At 45.2% G+C, this 19,751-nt stretch overlaps 3 protein-coding genes across 3 annotated transcripts; 1 reads left to right on the top strand and 2 right to left on the bottom strand.

Moving 5' to 3' along the window:
• The first annotated feature begins 3,643 nt into the window (after positions 1-3,643).
• Positions 3,644-4,643, top strand: LOC100841997 (phytosulfokines 1). The gene is made up of 2 exons (XM_003560512.4): positions 3,644-3,835; positions 4,229-4,643. Exons 1-2 carry the CDS (start codon positions 3,710-3,712, stop codon positions 4,361-4,363), a joined length of 261 nt encoding a protein of 86 aa, XP_003560560.2. The 5' UTR covers positions 3,644-3,709; the 3' UTR covers positions 4,364-4,643.
• A 4,144-nt stretch (positions 4,644-8,787) lies between these two features.
• Positions 8,788-9,704, bottom strand: LOC100842297 (protein GLUTAMINE DUMPER 6). Its single transcript, XM_003560513.4, has one exon. The coding sequence runs from the start codon at positions 9,394-9,396 to the stop codon at positions 9,013-9,015; it is 384 nt and encodes a 127-aa protein (XP_003560561.1). The 5' UTR covers positions 9,397-9,704; the 3' UTR covers positions 8,788-9,012.
• Positions 9,705-17,891: 8,187 nt separating this feature from the next.
• LOC104582142 lies at positions 17,892-18,845 on the bottom strand. The gene has a single exon (XM_010231490.1). The coding sequence runs from the start codon at positions 18,843-18,845 to the stop codon at positions 17,892-17,894; it is 954 nt and encodes a 317-aa protein (XP_010229792.1).
• Between the last annotated feature and the right edge of the window lie 906 nt (positions 18,846-19,751).

Genomic DNA, 19,751 nt, shown 5'->3' on the forward strand with positions numbered 1-19,751 from the left:
CAATTAGCCCATGCTTATCAGAAGTTTTGATTTGCTTACCTACTAATGCCATTAGTGGAAAATAATTAATTGTTCCGGTTTGGTGTGTCATATTTCTAGGAGCAAAGACAAATGGACATGCCTAAAGCATAGACTCGTGGAGGAACAAAAAGATTTGGGTGGTAGTCAGTACATGTCTAAAGCAGAGGTTACCAATCAGACGGCAATAATTGTTTGTGGTGACTCTTGTTGACTATCAACTTTTGGAACACCAACCGTGTCTTCCTTCGAATTTTCTTAATAAAGATAAACACAACATGTCATGGTCCCAGCCACAATTGGCTTCGGTGCCATAAGAAACAAATGGCTCCTAACTTTTGTGCTTTCTGGATACATGCATGCTTAACGATATCCAGGAAAACTTTGCTCACAGAGATCACTTATTTCTAGAGAGCGTAGACCGCATACACACATAATCTACACTTGTCAATGAAAGAAGCAGAACTTTGTGCGTTTCTGATTTAGGTTCAAATTTTTGGATTGTAACACTTTAATAAAATTTGGAGGATTTTAGTTATTTTGATTTGTTCCTATGAAGGCGAAAATGGGATAGGAGTTACCAAATTATTATTAACGGAATTTATAATGACTTAGTCTCCCGGAGCGAAATCTCTACGGGCCATCCGATCGGAAAGACTGTGCTTGAGATCGTGCCACGTGTCTTGTGGTGTGACAACTTTAGTTATGTGGGGTGACAACTTTAGTTATGTGAGGACTTCAACTTTAGTCTGTGAGGATGGCAAATTTAGTTCTGTGCGGGTGGCAACTTTATCCCGTCGCGTCAGAAGGCTATGGAGCGAACGTTTGGTTCTGCGGGACGGCAAGTTTAGTTATGTGTGAATGTGAACTTTAATATGTGAGGGTGACAACTTTAGTTTTGTGGATGACAACTTTACCGTCGCGTCGGAAGGCTATAGAGCGAACGCTCACTCACTGTTCCATTACATGAATACATTCCGTAGGAATCTCAAGATGAGCTCAAATTTTATTTTGTTTCTTTTGTAGAGAAATTTAATCTCTCTCTCTCCATTCCTCCAAATTGATGTGATCATTTTTTGTGCGCAAAACAAATTGTGTTTTGAGGTTGTATATAGGAATCCATACTATGTAACATCTAAATTTAGTTTGTGTGTCCCGCAAAAAAAAAATTGTGAACTTTTCTCTTTCTTTTTTTTTGCGGGGAACTTTTCTCTTTCTTTTGAATATTCAGTTTAATTAGCTTTCGGTATGCCACGCCCTACTTGTGTCATCTATCATCCAAAAATGTGGTTAATTAAAGCTACCTTGATGACGGAAGTTTTAATCCAAGGCTCCAAGACTAGTTTATACACCTTACGGCACACATCCAAAAACATGATTCACGAGGAGCAAACAACCCCCGGGTATTTTTTTTTATAAGAAGAAAATCTTTTCAAGCAAGTCTGAAAATTCCCGAACCTCAGTCCCACCCATACACAGCGACATTGCAACCCATGTGAAAACGGACCGGACCTTAGACATGTGCATTGGCATGGGACGGGCGAGGAGAATTTTTAAACCCCGGCTTGAAATTCGCTCCAGTTAGGAGTCGAACCCACGACCAAAATTTATACAAGCATCAGAAGCAGCAAGAACAAACACATTGGCTCACAAAATGAAAAATCAAGTCACATTCCGTGGCTAACAAATTTCTCCTATGTCTAGCTGAGAAACTTTGTCATTATAAAAATGTAGAAGATATAAATGCAATTTCTGGGCTAAATGCCTTTTGATCATCCAGAACTTGTTAGTGTCTCCAACTTTCCAGGCCACCCGTGATTCTGCAAGATCAGCTACCGTACTCATATGGGAAACGTCATCTTGCCAAAGCAAAGCAATGGAAGGAAAGATTAAGAATTGCAAATGTTCCTCGAGATTACTAATTACGGAAATTTAAGAGTGCAGTGGCCTGTCAACGATTGCGACATGCAATCCGTTTATAGCTTAACATGATAAGCATGGCGATTAGAGATATTAATAAATTTGCAAAAGAAAAGAAGGCCATATCTTGCCAGCATGAAAATAAAACAGCAAATTGCATAAACTGTACCGTAAAGGAGGTCTTATGTAAAACCAAGAAAAAGTCTAAACCAGCAAGCATATATGCATGCCCACATTTTTTTCTTCAGGTAGATAGTAACATGTGCTTATACTAATTAAGGACAAGTTGAGACCTGCAGACAACAACTGGTGCTGCATATTAACCTCAGGGCATCCCTCTGTGTTCCCTGTGAATGCAGTTTAACTACAGATAAAACGCAACTGGGGACGGAGTAGTATATATTGGCGTACCTCTGAAAATGGGCACTTTTTGGTAGCAATTGTCAAAATTTATATCATCAAAAAGAAGAACATCGCAACTAAAGACTAAATAGGCACAGGGGTAATTTTTCTTTCTGTTCCTGAACATGGTCGCCTTCTGACTGATTCGTTAAGACAAAATTCCGGACAGCGTGACACGTCGTAAATGGTATTCTTAAATTCTCGTAGACAAAAATTTAGGATAGATGGAAATACAATTTTATCCATGCACTGCACAGCAAAACTACATGTACATGACACTGCACAGCAAAACTACATGTACATGACACTGTGACATGCCACATAGCCACCCATGCATGCATGGACTAGCTAGCTCTAGCTTGCATGCTAATTAATCTGGTTTTTCTGTTGTTGTTGGAGGGAACGGCGGCCCAAGTCTCCAAGCTAGGGAGATCGATCGAAGGGAAGGGAATGGAAGCTGCCTCCCATGTCGTACGTGCGCGCGTAACCTTTGAGGTTTGACTATATTGGTGACCCATTGATTAGCCCGGGCCCTCCGATCCAGCGACCCTCCCGACGCAAATTAGGCTCGGGAACCCATGCTAAATTTACTTCGGATGGACGATCGGTTCTCGGTCTCCCTCACTCGTGTCTCCTCTCCACTTGGTCAACCACATTGATTTTTTTTTGCCTGCCTCGGTATTTGCAAGGACGTTTTTTCTTCTTCTTCTTCTTCTTACACTATGCATACTGTAGTCGATGTTCGTAGTCAATGAGTAACAGTTTAAGCTGAGTACTACTCCTACTCCAAGCTAGCAAACTAAGCTGATTTGGTGAACACCACACCAGCTAGCAAATCAGATGGGCGTAATTAAGCTGGGAAACACTCGAATTTAAGCTGATTTGGAGAACCTTGTTGGGTTATTTTGGAGCGTCGAGATCTCACGGAAATTAAACGGTAAGTTCTTCAATCGTGCAGAAGCCAGTGGCTAAATTCTCTCTAGAAATCACGGCCAAACATGACAAAGAATTACTGAAACCGGCCAGCTCTGAACATCGCATATAAATAATCCGGCGACTCGTAGCTTTGCCGGGTAAATGGACTGTCGGGTCGTTTCAGCGTCCCAAGGTAAGGCTAAGGCGGCACACGTACCAAATCTTGCTTTTACTGTTCCTAAAAACAACATCACACCAGAGCCAGTGCATGCGCATTGCGCATGTAGCTGATGACTGTTTCCCCAAGAAACTCGATGCCTCTCTCCAACCTCCATTTGCCTATAAATATGTCCGTCCTGCTCATGTACGCGTTGACCGTTGTAGACAGCTTCAGGCTTGTAGTTGTGCGCGAAGAAGAAAATCCATTCTTTTCTGAGAGAGACCGTTCGAGAGGATGGTGAATGCAAGAAAAACGGCAATGGCGATCTGCCTTGCTCTCCTCCTCTTGCTGGTGCTGGTCCAAGATGTCCATGCCCGGAAGCTCCCATGTGAGTTGCAGAAGAAGCACACAGCTGCCCCGGTCAGCATCTCTCTCTCTCTGAATTGCATGCTCTGATTCCTGTCTGAATCTTCCTCACTGCTCTGCACAGCACAAACATGTGTTTACTCCCTCTTTTTGTGTTTGGAGATAATCGATGCTTCCTCCATGTTGCTATATTCCTATTTACTTTGCAACACAAGCATATGCATGAGAACAGCACAACATATACATGCATACTGTATGTATCTAAGCTGTTCTTAGTTAATCTCGGAGGGCATTTACATCGGAGGCCACCATACCAGCCGTAGCGGCAGCACCATTCTTGATGCGATAATGATCCACATGTCCATGCCCTTAATTATCTGTGCATGCACGTTAAGTATGCCTACTTCTGTCGCTAAGTGCCCTTAATTATTATTTTCTATCAAGCAGGGACCATGTAGTGAGAACGGGGGACACGCGGGCGGTGCCAAGCAGCGACAGAGCCAACAGCTGCAGCGTGATCCAACGAAATGGGAGGAGATCCACACGGATTACATCTACACCCAAGATGTCAAACACCCATAGCCACAAGTGGTGATTAAGCTAGCTCATGTTTAATTAGTAGTCCCTGGGAAGAAACCGCAGTGGGGAACTGGGGATCTTCTCCGCTGCGTTGCCCGTCAAAAGGAAGAACTTTCTGTCGTTTTGGATTATATAGGAGGACGGATTAGTCTGGGATTTGGTTCAGGCTTTGAGCTGAATCGCAGACTAATCCTCCTAGTAGAGTAGTAGGTCGTACGTGGTCAGTGTAGTGTGTGCTAGAACTAGCAGGAGTACTTTTATGCAATCCGGAAATATCTTGGTATGACTTGTCTCGATCAGCCGCCTCTCTCCGAAGCACGCAGGAATGCTAACGTAACTGCTTTAAGAAAAGGAGTCATGTATGCCTCGTCCGTTTCAGCATAATCAGTCAAGCAGGGGCGGAGCCAGTGTTGGCATGGGTTCAGATATGAACCCAATAAGAACTGTCAAATTCCATCGAATTTAGATTCAGAACTACTACATCTGAACCCTATGGAATACAATGTAATCAATCCCAGAAACAAACTGGCCCATTGCTCGCCCAGACAAACAAACAAACAAACAAACAAACAAACAAACAAACAAACAAACAAAAAGAAAGAAAGAAAACAAGTGGCCTAAGTAATCGCTCCACGGGTGCTTTCCTTGAGTCCTTTCAGTGAGAGGGATCCATCGGCGCTGGCACGGACGCGTACGCAGGAGCACCAGGCAACGCTGCCGATCAGCTCATGATCATTCAGAAAGCAGAAGAACAAGCAACAGTCTTTTTTTTTTTGAGAATAAGAACAAGCAACAGTCACACCGTAACGGAAGTGGGAGTTTACGCGGGCCAATTAGACCAACGGCCCACAACAGAATTTTTCAGCCCATCAAGCCCGCGACAGAGCCTCTCGAACGAACGGCCCAATTAATAGACCTCCACTCGTGTACGTGCGTACGTACGTGTGTGGTTCGTACAAATTTCGTACGCACGTACGACGAATCGATCGATCGGTGCGCGGCGCACGAGTCGAAACGGAACGGGTCACTGTGCGGCGGTCGCACTACCGACCGAGGAATAGCACACGTGCGTCCCGTCGAGTCCATCGCTGCACTTTCCGACATTGCATCGATCGATCGTCCACTGGTAATAAGTGACGCTACGATATTGAGTTGCTAGCACGATCGCTCCTGCCGTCCATTCCAGATAACGTCTCGCGCATGCGTTGGCCTGCCGGGGGGATTTTGATCGGTGGAGCGAGAGATGGAACACAAACAAAACTCTCCGTCTCTGCTCTTTTTAGTAAATCAGCACTCGCCGTGGCTCAACCAACCGTCCGGGCGTCAAAAAGGGACGGAGAAAAGGCAACGACGAACTTCTAGCATGGATGACGAGTCATCGTCGCCCTCATCCTCTTTCCGTTTGTTCTCCCTGAGCGGTATGGCTACTGTTAGTTGGCTCATCGAAAGGATCGCCAGCATGCAATCGGGATTCTCTGCTGCGTGAATGGACGCACTGTTTGATGGTTTCAAGCAGATCGGACTAATTCGACACAGAGGTACTGAGCCCGAATATTCGTGAGGATAATGCTCCCAAGTCCCAACATCGCGATCCCTTTATCTGACATCCAGAGGCCGCACGTACAGACAAGCAATGCCTACTCTACCAGTACCAGTAGTGGGTTCGCTTTTAACTCGTATAGAACTGCGATTTTTTTTTGGAAAATTAGCAACTGTCAGCTCGATCTCTCAAATTCGTATGTAGTACTATGTGCAGTACCAAAATGTTCTTCTCCAATGACCAATGTTCCAGTTCCATTATAATCAACCCCCTCTTTCTCATGTTTCTCATGTCAGTAAAAGGTTTCTACTCATTGAAAAAGAGGCCGGGTTATGCGTGCCTCCCGATTCCCGAAACTAAATGTAGGAGTTTGGAAGTACTCCTCTCCAGATTTAACCTAAATCTCTTAACTACGACGAGCTAACACAAGTACACAACTCTGAAAGTCTCAAGTGGCCGAAAGCATCAAGCCAAAGGGAAAAAAGAGCAGCTACACAAAAGCGTGCAGATAGATTTGCAACAGCGCCAGGCAGCTGCTAGTACTACCACTATACTCCCATTATTTTCCCCAAGCATTATTGCTTTGCGCGCAGTGCAGCAGCATCTCTGACGACACAGGAATGACAGGATCGAAGCTAAGCACGGTCTAATGACACATTTTCTCCGCGGCCATGATCATCGGCGGGAGGTGGGCCGGGCACGGCAACATGGGAGGACGGCAGACGGGAAGAGAGAGTCATATGCCGCGGGATATTCTGCGGTGCAAAGGGCGAAAAGGAGCAGGAATTAAGCTCTCGTTTGTGGAGGCAATGATGGCCGGGGGGGCGTAGTCGGGTACAAGTGTACTGCAAACTGTTTCCTTTGGTTTCTGACTAGGCCCCCACTCCTGAAGAAAAAGGGCTGCTGCGATTGCTCGCTCGTAGACTTCATCAAAGCTTAAGCTGTTACGATGCGCCGCTTCCACCGTCAACATCGATCCGTCGCGTCAGACCATGTTTTTTTCTGCGTTACAGTGCTGGAGTCACGCAGGAATTAGAGGCCGGCCAGGTTTTAACCAAACAATGGACAGTTCTGGAAAAAAATGCGTTACGCTACGAAGGGTGAAATGTTAAAGGCGGTCAAATGGTAAGCGGATCGTGCAAAATTGACGGGTGAAAAAGGGGTGTTGATTTGGGAATTTGCGGGTGACACAATACCATCCGGACTTGTACAAAAGTTAGAGGCATCAACAGTACGCCCCTATATGGCTAGTTTGATAGACACGGAATATGATGGCTAGGACCAAGGGAGGAAGAGCAAAGACTTTCCGGTCACCCTGCTCCTACGGGCGGGCGGGCTCGAGGCGCCGCTTCCAGGCTAGCCGCAGCAAAACACAAAGCGGTGGTCTCTTTTCGCAAAGCAGTGGGCTGCCGAGTGCTGACAGGGCCTAGGTGACTTGACTTCCATAAGTACCAGTATTGGATTTGGACCTCTCTATTCACTTTTCTTCAATTTTCTTGTCCTGCCTTTTCTTTTCTTCCTTTTTGTTTTTGCGAGGAGTCTAACTACTTTCAAAAGATTTCCTCAGCTCTGCGCTGCAGGATTAAGCTGAAACCTTTGGGAATGATCCAAGCGAAGAGAAGGAATCAGCCTGTCATACGACGGCAATTAATCAATTTCTTACTGCTTTGTGGCAAAGAATAGGAGCACTTTCCCCAAAGGGCGATACGTACTAGCTAATTAATCCATTGATACTTAGCTTTTCTAGATAGCTTCAAGGTGAGAGCATACTGCAAACTTCATTTGCTAGTTAAGCGAAACGCATATGATTGATCTCGGTTGCAAAGTTGCAATAGATCGATACCATATGTTCCGTTGACATAATGGCTAGCAGAGAAAATTAATGGCCCCGTGGCATGTGATGTCGACATGGTGTGGTTCAAGTGTTCGATCAAACAGATCATCGGCTCCCACTTCCTGATGTGTCACTGATTTAAGCTAGAACAGGTGCAGGGCGGAGGCAGCAAGCTAGAAAGAAGCAGTACAAGCGGAGGAGGAGGAGTAGTACAGATTGTAGTACAAGAGACGGTTTATATATGTGCCCCCAAACCCAAAGTAACCTCCATTAGTCCATTGTAACACAGGCCATGGCACTAATTTGCATGGTTTGCAAAAGTACTGTACAGCGCACCGCACATTACTATATCCGTTGCATAAATTCTAAACTGGCGTGTCGAGACAAGCTGCAATCGACTCTTTTATTCTTCATTTCGGCACACTTTGGAAATTTAAGATGACGCGGATGTTTTTCGGGAAAAAGGAGGATATACAAACCCCTGCTGCAGAGGCCGATGTATGCTCTTCTACTAGTGATAAGCTGTGTATCCGCGAGTCATACAGCTGTCCCATTGCTACGGCACGAACACTTCTCTGAATCCGGAGAGCAAACAAAAGTGATAACTTCGGCCGTGTGTTGTGTAACTTGCACTGTTGTGCACCCTCTGCGTTGCTTGTTCTTTCAATCCGGAGCGCAAACAAAAGTTCACTGCAAAGAAGCCCCACTCGATCGGGCCACTGTATGCGTTTCAACAGGCATGCACCTAGACAGCGGTCAAGTGAAAGTTCACCTGGCGACGGGGCCGGCCTGGCCCTGATGGCCGCTCAGTCACTTCGCACAAACTTTTACAGCAAGCGTTTCAGAGAACGAACGTCAGCAGCACTCCTTGATCAGTACTCCAGAGGATGGTTTAGTGCGCGGTGACTCGGCGTCAAGCCTTAATTTCGAGAGAGGCGGACGGAGGGAGTTAAATAAACTGCGGTGGGAAAAATACTCCAAGGAAGGAAGGAAGGAGTGAGTTGTTAGCGAAGAAGAATCGAGACGCAGCCAAGCCATGGCGTCATGCATTAATTGAAGAAGAACGATGGAAGCTAGCCAAACTTCATTCATTTCTCCAAAGGACCTCCCTCAAAGCCGAAAGCCGCCGTCCGGCACTCTGGCCCAACGCTCAACCACACCAACAAGTCACAAGAAAGAAGAAACGGAAACTAATCTAGTACTCCTCCAAAATTTATGGTCCTGGAGATCTCGCGAACAAAATTGGATGGACCCTGGCCAAGCTATCTCGGCGCAGTCCTACGCGGCGTCCGCCACGCGCGGTTCCCCGGCGGCGAAGGGCCTGGCGCTCGCGAGGAAGGAGGGCAGGCGGTCGCCGGCCATGATGACGACGACCTTGGGCTCCCTGTCCAGCGGCGCCATCGCAATCGCCCGCGCCGCCGCCGCCGCCTCCTCGTCCTCCCCCGGCCGCCGCGAGGAGGAGGGCTTGCGACGGGTGCAGACGAGCACCAGCAGCGCCACCGCGATGAGCACCATCATGACGGCGAATCCGAGGAAGAGGTACGGCGTCGGCGTCCTCCATAGCCCCGCCGGGTGCCCGTGGCCCACCGGCGCCTGCACCGTCCCGTCGCCGCCGCCGCCTCCCACCGCCATCACCCCGCTTCCTCTGATCACCGGCCTCATAATCGATTAAACCAGCACACAGATCTCTGGAGATCTCTCTCGATCTCTCTGGCTCTGATTCTCTGTGCTTTGCGGCTATGCCTTCTCTGTTTTCTCTCTCTGCTGTGTAACTCAGATCGAGCTGTGCTCTCTGTTCTTCTTCTGTGTGACTGCGAAGAAGGGGAGGGGGGAGATTAGTGGTATTTATAGGGGCGCGGGGAGAGAGAGAGGAGGAGCGGGGAGAAAAGAAGCCGCGCGCTCTTCTTGCCTGGCTGGGTTGCCTCCCCCAGGTGCTCCTGGCGCTGTTGCTGGGTTTGGGTGGGTGGTCTCTTTCTGCTGCCGCGGCTGCATGCGCACACCAGCAAACGAAGGATCAAGGATGACAGCAACACGGGCTGGATCTCGGCCGCATGCACAGATAGATGGATGTTGGCTGGAACCTCGAGCTGGTTTTGCCTTTCGAGACAGACGACGACTGTCAGTACGTAACGTAATATAATCTCGAATTTATGGTGATTTTTTTTTGTGTGAAAGAAATTTATGAGGAGGTGATTTATTGACGGATCCAGAAGGTTCTGCCGAGACGTGGGGTAGGAATGAGAAGCGGAAGCTCGAGAATGCCCCGCCAAGCTGTGTGTGACTGTTGAGTAATGGCATGCTAATTAATCCGTGTGAGCTGTGGGGAGATGAGTCAAGGAAGTGAAGTGAAAAGAGGTTCAGTGAACCTAGTCATGTGGGAAATGGGGCCCCTGCCGAACTTGGTCAGGAACTCGGGATGATCCCACGTCCGCCGTTTCGTACCGAGACGCATTTGGAACAATTAATGGTCGGCGTACCTACGTTCTTGTGTGTGTGCATACTGTATATACCCGACAAAATCGTGCATGCACCGTCTGTCAATTGTGCATGTCACCGGTGAGTTAAACGAGATAATTGCTTTTGGAAACCGTCAAAGGTGGAAGGAACAAAACAATGACGGCAAACGTCTCGCAGCACGTGTTGAATCGTTGGGCGACGAGTGCGGTCACAATCTGCACCATCTGGGTTAAAGTGCAGGAAACCAAATCGGGACGTTCTAAGATGCGATCCGGAGATTGTTAGTTAGTTTGCGGGCCTCACATGTCAGGACTGAACCGTTGCGTGTGGGTCCTACATGTCATGACTTTTTAGTGGTTCTGACTTGTCAGCCGTTGACCGTTATGTGGTCCCACGTGGAGAAAAATAAAAGGGGCAGCGTGTTCGTCCCCATCCCGCGACGCCGTCCTCTGCTCGAGAGCCCACTCTGCTCAGCCCCTCTGCTTCCTCTGTTCCGACAAACTGCCGCCGCGCCCGTCGCGTCTCTAAACCCGTCGCTGGTTCGCCTTCCTTCTCGTCCATCGCTGCTCTCTAGCGCGTCTATCTAGGTGGCCGCCCCCAGTGGCGGCCCCAGCCAGCGGCCCGTGGAGGCTCGCCGCACTCGCCATTTGCCGCTCGTGGGCGCCGCCGTCGCTAGGTCAAGGCGCCGTCAATCTTGGGTCGAGAAGATGTCTAGGACGAGCTCCGCCTCTCCAAGCAGCCCGTGGCTGAGGTATGGCCCGGTTCCCCTAACTCAGTGCCCCGATTGCCCACGAGTGGAGCCGTGGTGCGCCCGACGTGCAAGAAACGGGAGAACGGCAATTTCAGGCGCGAATTTGTGAAATGTGAGAGCCGCCCACAAGAAGGGAAGGTTGTTACTCTGATTTGGGATTCAATTTCATAGATTTTTTATTCAATTTTGCTATAATTTGCATTCTAAGAATTCTAGGGTTTGCAAAGTTTGGGGCCGAAATTGATTGGGCTCTCAAATTGATTTGCGTTTCTGTTGTTGTTGTAGGTTTTGAGGCAGTGTACCTTTTTCATGTGGATGGATGCTTATGTGGAGAAGCTTCAAGTAGATGGATTTTTGCAGGGGTGTGAGATGGGGAGAGCCCGTGAGATGGGTGAGAGGAAGGAAGAGGTGAAGAAGGGGCTCTCGGTGAAGAAGATAGGAGAGCACGGGCATGATGGCATAGGTGCTCAAAGTGCTGGAAATGAGTTTTTGCCCTTTTTGGAAGAGGTGAAGATCATGAATGAGAAGCTTACCAAGATTGTGGAGTTGAAGAAAGAAGAGATTCATGTTTACAAATTGTTTTATGCTTGTGTTGTGATGTTGGGTCTTATTTTGATTGTGAGAAACCCCTACATGTAGAGGGGATGTTGCTGTAGTTAGGAGATGGTTTGATATGCACATGCTAACCATGGATACGACCATTAGAACCCTAATTGTTGGTATATCTAATAACAATTATAATCAGGTGAATTCAATTACAAAATGTTTTCAATATGTTACTTGCAAAGAGGCGGAGCTACTATCTTGTGTAATCTTATTATGTAGGCATCTTATTGAACTTTACAAGTCCAAAGTGAAGATAAAGTGTGATAGCCTGCAAAGGGAGATTCAAAGTGAAGCCTATCAAGTCTACTTTCCAACAAATCAAACGGCACATGATTCGGAGCTTGCTAGAGAAAGATATCACGAATTAAAGTTGAATCCGATTCGGGTCCGAACTGTCAGGAGACCCGAATTTGTTTTAATCACCCAGGCCGCATACGGAGTCCAAATCAAGCAAACAAGTACTTGTTGGAAAGGTAATTACAAGAAACGGATCTGGCCCCATCAAGAGATTCGACTCGTGCTGACCGTGGCGGACAAAACAAGCTGACGGATCTGTTTTTCTGTTTCCTAAAGAGTTGTAGTTTGTTAGGGAAGTTAGGGATAGAGTTGGATTTCGGCCTCCTTACTCAAGGTGGACGAAAATATCTGTCCCTCCTCCTATTTATACCCCATGAGCCCCCCTATGGAGCCTTGGGTTTTGATTAGATAAAGTTTAGCCATCTAGTGTTGCAATGGTGGCAACCTGCAGAAATCCAGTAGAAACCGGGCATACAGCGCCGCACAATGGAGCCAACCACGGCCAATCCTAAGCCAACTAGTGTTGCAATGGTGGCAACAACTGTCTGACCGGAGCCAACCACGGCCAATCCTAAGCCATCGTAGCGTACTGGGTACCCGCGAATGATAGCTCGTACACTGACATCGATTGGGCCTTGGCGCACGGGCGGGCGCGCTCCACCGGTCGGTGAGGCGTGACGCTGCCCCGCACGCGCGGCACCGGCCGGAGCCTCAAGGGCGAGTGGGCCGCCTCGCCCATCCGTGCCCTGAGCCGCAATGGCGAGGGGGCCGCCTCGCCCATCCGCGCCCTGAGCAATGGCGAGCGGGCCGCCAGCCGCCGCTGCTAGGCCGCGGAGCTGGCCGCAAACCCTAGCCACTATAGCTACGGTTGCAAGCAGGCCGACAATGGGGGCATAGTCTCCATAGCCTGGGAGCAGGCCACCGAGCAACGATGCCGCCAATGACTGTCGGTGCCGGCGCTTGGGGCGGATTTGGCGCATCCCCGATGTGGAGGAGCTCAAAAGCAGCAACAAGCTCATCTTCGGCCGGCATTGCTTCCATTCCGAGCTTGAGGTGAGCAATGGTGAGAGGAATGGGAGATTTGAGCTAGGTATTTAGGGATTTCGGTGTGGGGAAGAGAGAGTGGAAGCATGGCAGTGAAGGAAGGAGAAGGGGAGTGACAGTGAATAATACAAGAGAGAGGAGTCGGAGATGAGGAATAGAAAGTAAAAGTAAAAACTTTCACTTCATAACCATGTGTTGTCGCGGGCGGGGAAGCAGGGGATAGATGCTATCAGTGGCGGTCAGGAAAGCAAGGCCCGCCACTGATAAGAAAAGGAATTTTTGATGCAGAAATTGATCAGTAGGAAATTATGTGTACAAGTTCAATGCTATTTGGAATGAAACTTTTTCTAGACTATTTTGCGTGATACTTGGGTCATGTGTACAAATTTCAGAATTTATCGATGCAGGAAACTATATTTCGTACATGTTTTGAATTAATCAAGATTTCGGTAGAAAATTCAAAAATGGTTGCTACACTCGTCAAATGCACTTTTACCAGTGGTATGAAAGTTTCATTTGATTGATTGAAAGGTGATGGAAGTTACATACATGACAAAATTCATGATTTGAGACTTGTGAGGCATGTTTTTGAGACTTTTTAGGTTTATTGATTTTGGAAAAATAACAATAATATGAAGAAATGAGCAAAAAAATCTGAAAACTTGCATGTATTCATTGTTTGGCATGTTTTGCTCTCATGCAAATTTTCAGGTCTTTTTGAATATGTATGAACATAACTTGTGTTCAAAGTAGCACATCTCTCTGAGATGTTTTAGAAACACTCACCTGATTCTTCGGGATCCAGTTACATTTTCAAATTTTCATTTTATAACTTTATCCAAATAACTTCAAATTTGATACACTTCCTCCATTTGGATAGTATTTATGAGAACTAAAATAAAATTTGAGTTTTCGGTTTAATATTATTTTTAAACATTTTGAAATTCAATTAAAAAGAACCAAATTTGAATAGAGAGACCTAAATTCTTCGTTAAATGATATGAAATTTGGCATGGAGTAGGGTAATTTATGTGCTGATTTATGATGTAAAACGAAAATGAACATGCCAAAAGGTATGAAATTTTGAAAACGGTCGAATTTGTTTGAAAATTATTTCAAAATCAACTTGCTCTGAATGATTTGAAAATTGGCAGATGGCAATAACTTTGTTAGTAGACGCCATATTTGCATTCACATTTCAATTTTCATGTCAAGGTGTGGTTTTAAGAGGCGGTTTAAGTGTGATTTTGAGAAATTTAAAATGTGCTTTTGAGCAAGTTAACTTTGTCAAAATGTTTTGAAATTTCGGCTGTGCTGATAACTTTGCGACGAGATTCCATTTTTTCATTCACTTTTAACTTTAGAGAATGTCGAGTTTTGGAGGGTTGCTACACAATGGGTCATTTTGGTAGGCTTGAGCCCCATTTTTTACCTCACTTCACTTGCAACTAGTGTGCTTGAGTGGCTGAGCAGATGAAGTTACTTTACAGCGAATACCAACAACCATGAATATCAACAAACATGAATAACAACAAATCTGAATGTTTACACACACAAGATTGACCTACAAATGGTCCAAATGGTTCTCGTACAAATACACATAGCTCACACAAATGGTTCTCATACAAATCTGGTACAAATTACATCTGCCGCACATCTTTAGAATAAAGTTTTGATGCTACTCTCTTCCTTTTAAGGGTCCTTTTGATGGGAGACTTTTTACTGGCTAGCCTTTTCACCCTCTTCACCTTTTGTGCAGCAACTTCAACTTCAGCTTCAACTTCAACTTCATCATCAACTTCAACTTCAGTACCAGCTTCAACATCAACATTTTCAGCAGCAATTTCAGCTTCAACATCAACATTTTCAGCAGCAACATCAGCATTTGGAGCTGTCCATTCTTCAGCTACCCAAGGCTGATAATGTCCATCCTTCAGCATTTTCAGTTGGGGCTGAAGCTTCAGCATTTTCAACTGGGGTTACACTCTTCTTCTTTCTTCCACGAGCCCTGCAAAATTAGAATGTCAGAAATCAAAACATTACAATAGGAAATTTACATAGTTAAATGGACAAAAACTTGCCCCTTAGGTTTCGGTGGAGTCAGAATACAGAAAGGAGAACCAGCACGATGTCCAGGTTCTAGACAACTCTTGTATTTCTCTAGATGAGGGGCATCTTCATCCCAGGTTTCAGCTCCCTCTGCAGTCTTATTTTTTCCACGACCCTTGGTAAATATGTCAAAATCATTTGAATCTATTATATACTAAAAGCAATATGAGGGGTACCGAGGGGAGGCTCTACGTTGATCCACGTCATCACGATTATTGCAGCCGATTGATCTGAGATCTAAGAACCATAGAAAGACACAAAAAAACGATTAACCTTTCCTTCAAACACGCTGATTGGCACCTTACCGATACGTGCACGTCTTCCAAAACAAATCAGAACCAGTCACGACGTCTCCGTGTCCTTCAAAAAATCTCCCTGATCGATGGGGCCTGCTCTATCCCATATACGCTGTCGCATAGCCTCCGTCCCCTACCTCTCGTCGTCTTCCCCGTTCTAAACAACAGCAGTAGTATATACATGATCCTGGAAAACTGACTGCTCCTAGTCTGCACTAACGCTAAAACTTGAAGTCAGATTTTTCCATGCCCGACGTCGAATCGATCCCAACAAAACAGTACCACATATAATGAAGATTAGTATAACTAAATTTATAGCGCCGCGTTGATTCACATTACCCCAATTAATTTGCCCGTTAGAATATCTGAGATCTAAGAGCCATAGAAAGATGTTGAAAACGTTTAACCTTTTCCTTTCAGACACATGATTGGCACCTTACCGATACGTGTACATGTTACGTTCGAAGACAAACGATGTGCGTGACTGCTAGAGGAAACCGAGTCCAAACCCAAAACAAGGTAATTAAAAAAATTTGCCTTTATACATTTTTGGCACATACGTGCGTTCTCGGCAGAACAGAGATCAGCACGTAATCGATTAGCACCACACATGCCGTCCCTCATAGATTCGGCAGCGTGAGCTACTCCCTGTATCAGACTCCATCGATCATAAAATATGGATTTATATAGTAAGAGCAATATAAGGGGTACTGAGGAGAAGCTCCACACCGATCCACCATCCTAAAATCTAATGGGCAATATATGTCTGATGGGTTATAAACAAAACACCAAAAATGTTTGGGCCCATATAGGCCCAAGCACAATGAGGGGTACTAATTGAATACACCGCGTTGATCCACATCATTTGAATTATTTAAACTGTTAGATCTTACATTTAACGTTTAAGATTAATGAGCAAGTATGCTGATGGGATAAGAACGATATACTAAAAGTAATATGAGGCACACTGAGGAGAGGTTCCACACCGATCCACACCATCATAAAATCTAATGAGTAGGATATGTCTGATGGGCTAGAATTGAAACACCAAACAGGTTTGGGCCATATGGCCCAAGCATAATGAGGGGTGCTAAGTGTAGACATCGCGCTGATTCACATCATCTGAATTATTTAAACTGTCAAATCTTATATTTAACGGTTAAGATTTAATGAGCAGGTATGCTGATTCTAAGAAGGAAACACCAAAGAGGTTTGGGGGCCCATATAGCCCTAATATGTTGTATAAGACAAACAAAAATTATGGTGCCATTAGACGACAAATATGTTACAACATGAAAATTTTGTTTGTGGCAAGTGGGGGCCCAAGTGTTTTATCCCCGCCACGTCATCATCCTAGATAGGGAAACGGGTTTACAAGAAAAAACCCGCTGCGATTAGCTAGAATTGTAAGGTCAAGGTTCCAAATTTAGCGATTAAGAAGATGAGGTTGTCTCCAGACTTCCTCTACAAGTTTGAGGTTTGAAACATACTTTTTCTTTTATATATGTGTAGAATTTCAAGTCCAAATTCAATTGCGTTTGGTAGCAGCGAAAAGTAATAATTCGACATGAATAGTGGTCCTTCACTGTTTAACACTATTCATTTCTATACTTCTCAGTTTATTGTTCCAATTGCATTTGATTTTCAACTTGAAATTTTGCACATTTGTACAACATCACACCGCCAACATATGGTATTTTTGTAAGAATGTTTTTAAACTTTTATATATACATATGTTTTTTTATAGAGTTTGCATATTTTGCACTGAAGAGTGGTTTTCACCAGATACGCCGCCATTAAATACTCCATCTGGTCCAAATTAATTTTCGTAGGTTTTGTAAAAAAAATTCTAGATATGTTACATGCATGTATCTAAATGCGTTTCAGTGTGTAGCTTCGATCATTTTGGAAAAGAACCGTGATAACTAATTTGGATCAACAGAAGCACAACAATATAAATATCTATGAATTAGAATATTAAGGACATATAAAGATGTTTCCCGCGCAATTGCGCGGGACACCATGCTAGTTGGGACAACAATATAAAAGCAAAGTGAAATGGACATAAACTTGCCTTCTAGGTTTTGGTGGAGTGAAAACGCAGAGAGGGGACTTCACACGATGTCCTATTTCTAAACATTTCTTGCATCTGTGCTTGATGCTTATGGCTGTCTTTGTTTTCAGTCTCTCTTCCTCTTTTTCCTTCTCTTCTTTCTCATTGTCCCCTTTGCCTCCTTTCATTGTACTTTCGTCCCAGGTTTACCACCACGCTCAAAGAAATTTTTGAAACGTTTCTGTTTAGGCCTGCCAGCTTTTCTAGTTATGTTTGGGGCATGCATATCAACTCCTAGTTCCACCTCAGGCCATTGTGATGCATCTGTAAATGGCGGCACAATTCCTGCATATGCTGCTTTAAACCTGGCCACTGAGTAATATTCATGCAGAAAATCCCACATCATCAACTGATCTCTCGCTGCCAACACAACAATAGCATGCTCACAAGGTTTCACTGTTGCTTGCCACTCAAGACAGGAGCACTCCTGTAAATCAATCTGCACCACATGCCTCCTCGTGTTCGTTTTATTCATAACCTCAGCCTAGTTAGTTGAGGCATTCACAACATGGTAGTGTCCAAGTCCTCTACTCTTGCATACAAGCTGTTGAACGACTGTTGGTAGCTTGTAATGATGCAATTTATCACCTATTTGTCTGCTGATATTGAAAAGATTTATTATTCTTGTCCTGATGTTGTCAACTAACTCATGAACAGGCAGGTCCTTCAGATCTCTTATCCAACTCTTAAAACTTTCTGCCAAGTGGTTGTTGATATGATCAACTTTGATATCTGTATTGAAGACACTTCTGTACCGCAACAAAGAACGGTAGGTCTTCAGATATACACGAAATTCAGGACAACCCCCCTTAGAGACTGACAACATCTTATCCATATGGTACTTGAAAGTGTCCTGCCTATAGGCTCTTGCTGCTGGCCACATTCTTCCAAACACTTTTCCCTGAAACATTTTAACCAAATTGAACCACAAATGGACGAAGCACTCCCTCCGCTTTGCATGTGGAAACACAGTTTTCACTGCATTCTCAAGACCTTTAGAAGCATCAGTGCATATTGCCAAAGGATTCATATGTCCTAGTGAGATATACAACTGAGTCATGAACCAAGTCCAATTAGCCTCTGTCTCAGACTGAAACAAGCCCATGGCAACTGGAAACATCCAATTGTTGCCATCTATAGCAATGGCCGCAGCCAACTGCCCATTCCATTTCTCATTCAATGCAGTGGAGTCTATGCTCAAGTATGGACGGCACTCTGCTTTAAAACCATCTAGACAAGGCTTCATGGCCATGAAGAACCTAGAAAAGAATACCTTTCCATCATCTTGTACATAGGTGTCTATCTCACATACACTGCCAGGTGACCTCAATTGCAATTCGGCTCTAAAGTTGTACAACATTCTGAATGTATTGCCCCAGTCACCAAACAGCTCCTTCATGACTCTTTGTTTCTCTTTCCACACAGTGCTATAGCTCATTGTGCATTTGTAATCTCTTTCCAAATCGTCTTGAAGTGTTTTTGCAGTTGTGTATGGTTTTTTCCTCAAAATGGGCTTAGCCTTTTCTGCAACCCGACTTGAGAAGTCATTTTTTTTAACTTTCCTCGAGGATGACATACACGTGTGTTTGTGTGGCATCCGATTGACCCTGATGAGCTTCCCATCTGGTTGCCTTCTCGCAGACATATATCATCGACAAGGAAACATATTGCCATCCTTACCCCTGCATTTCGCAGTGAACCTGTTCTTGTCAGTCCATGCAGTCCTACCTTGAAATTCTTTCTTCAGAGCATAAGATCTGAAAGCCATCTTCAATTCCTCCATACTAGACCAAAACGTGCCAACTGATATATCAGGATTATCTTCGTCATGCACCGCACGCATCTCTTCATCATGTATGTCATCTATTACATCTCCCCCTTCTTCAAACATCCTGGCAACTTCATCTTCGTCAGCACCACGTTGCTCTAGGGGCACACGCAGTTGAGGAGGGGGCGGCGGCAAAGTTTCTTCTTCATCAGCCGATGGAATGCCAAGAAGTTTGGCCCATTTTCTCTCGCAGAAAATTTGTGGAGCAAAATCTGTTGGCTCATCAATATCTACTTGACTATAATCAATAGATGGCCCATTTGTACTGTTCGGACCGAAATCAGCAACATTCCTAACAGGATGACTCTCAGCAAGAAATGCTGCGGCAAGGAGGGCATCTGCAGCTTGCGACCGAACAAATCCTACAGGTGAGTCTTCGCTGCCATCAATTAGCTCCGCATAAATTGTTTTTTCAGGATCCCCGTCTACTCTCCGACCATGTACGATCGCTTCAACAAGCTGCGGTACTATCGTGATTCTCCGATATTTCTGCCCCCTCTGCCTCTCCACATAGCT

The sequence above is a fragment of the Brachypodium distachyon genome, chromosome 1 (genome assembly GCF_000005505.3).
Source record: "Brachypodium distachyon strain Bd21 chromosome 1, Brachypodium_distachyon_v3.0, whole genome shotgun sequence".
NCBI lineage: Eukaryota > Viridiplantae > Streptophyta > Magnoliopsida > Poales > Poaceae > Brachypodium > Brachypodium distachyon.

Bases quoted from the DNA above. Each gene is read 5' to 3' on its own strand.
- LOC100842297 (XM_003560513.4), bottom strand. From the start codon at position 9,396: ATGAGGCCGGTGATCAGAGGAAGCGGGGTGATGGCGGTGGGAGGCGGC.
- LOC100841997 (XM_003560512.4), top strand. From the start codon at position 3,710: ATGGTGAATGCAAGAAAAACGGCAATGGCGATCTGCCTTGCTCTCCTC. The intron at 3,836-4,228 runs GTCAGCATCTCT...TCTATCAAGCAG, and splicing joins AGAAGCACACAGCTGCCCCG to GGACCATGTAGTGAGAACGG.
- LOC104582142 (XM_010231490.1), bottom strand. From the start codon at position 18,845: ATGAGCTATAGCACTGTGTGGAAAGAGAAACAAAGAGTCATGAAGGAG.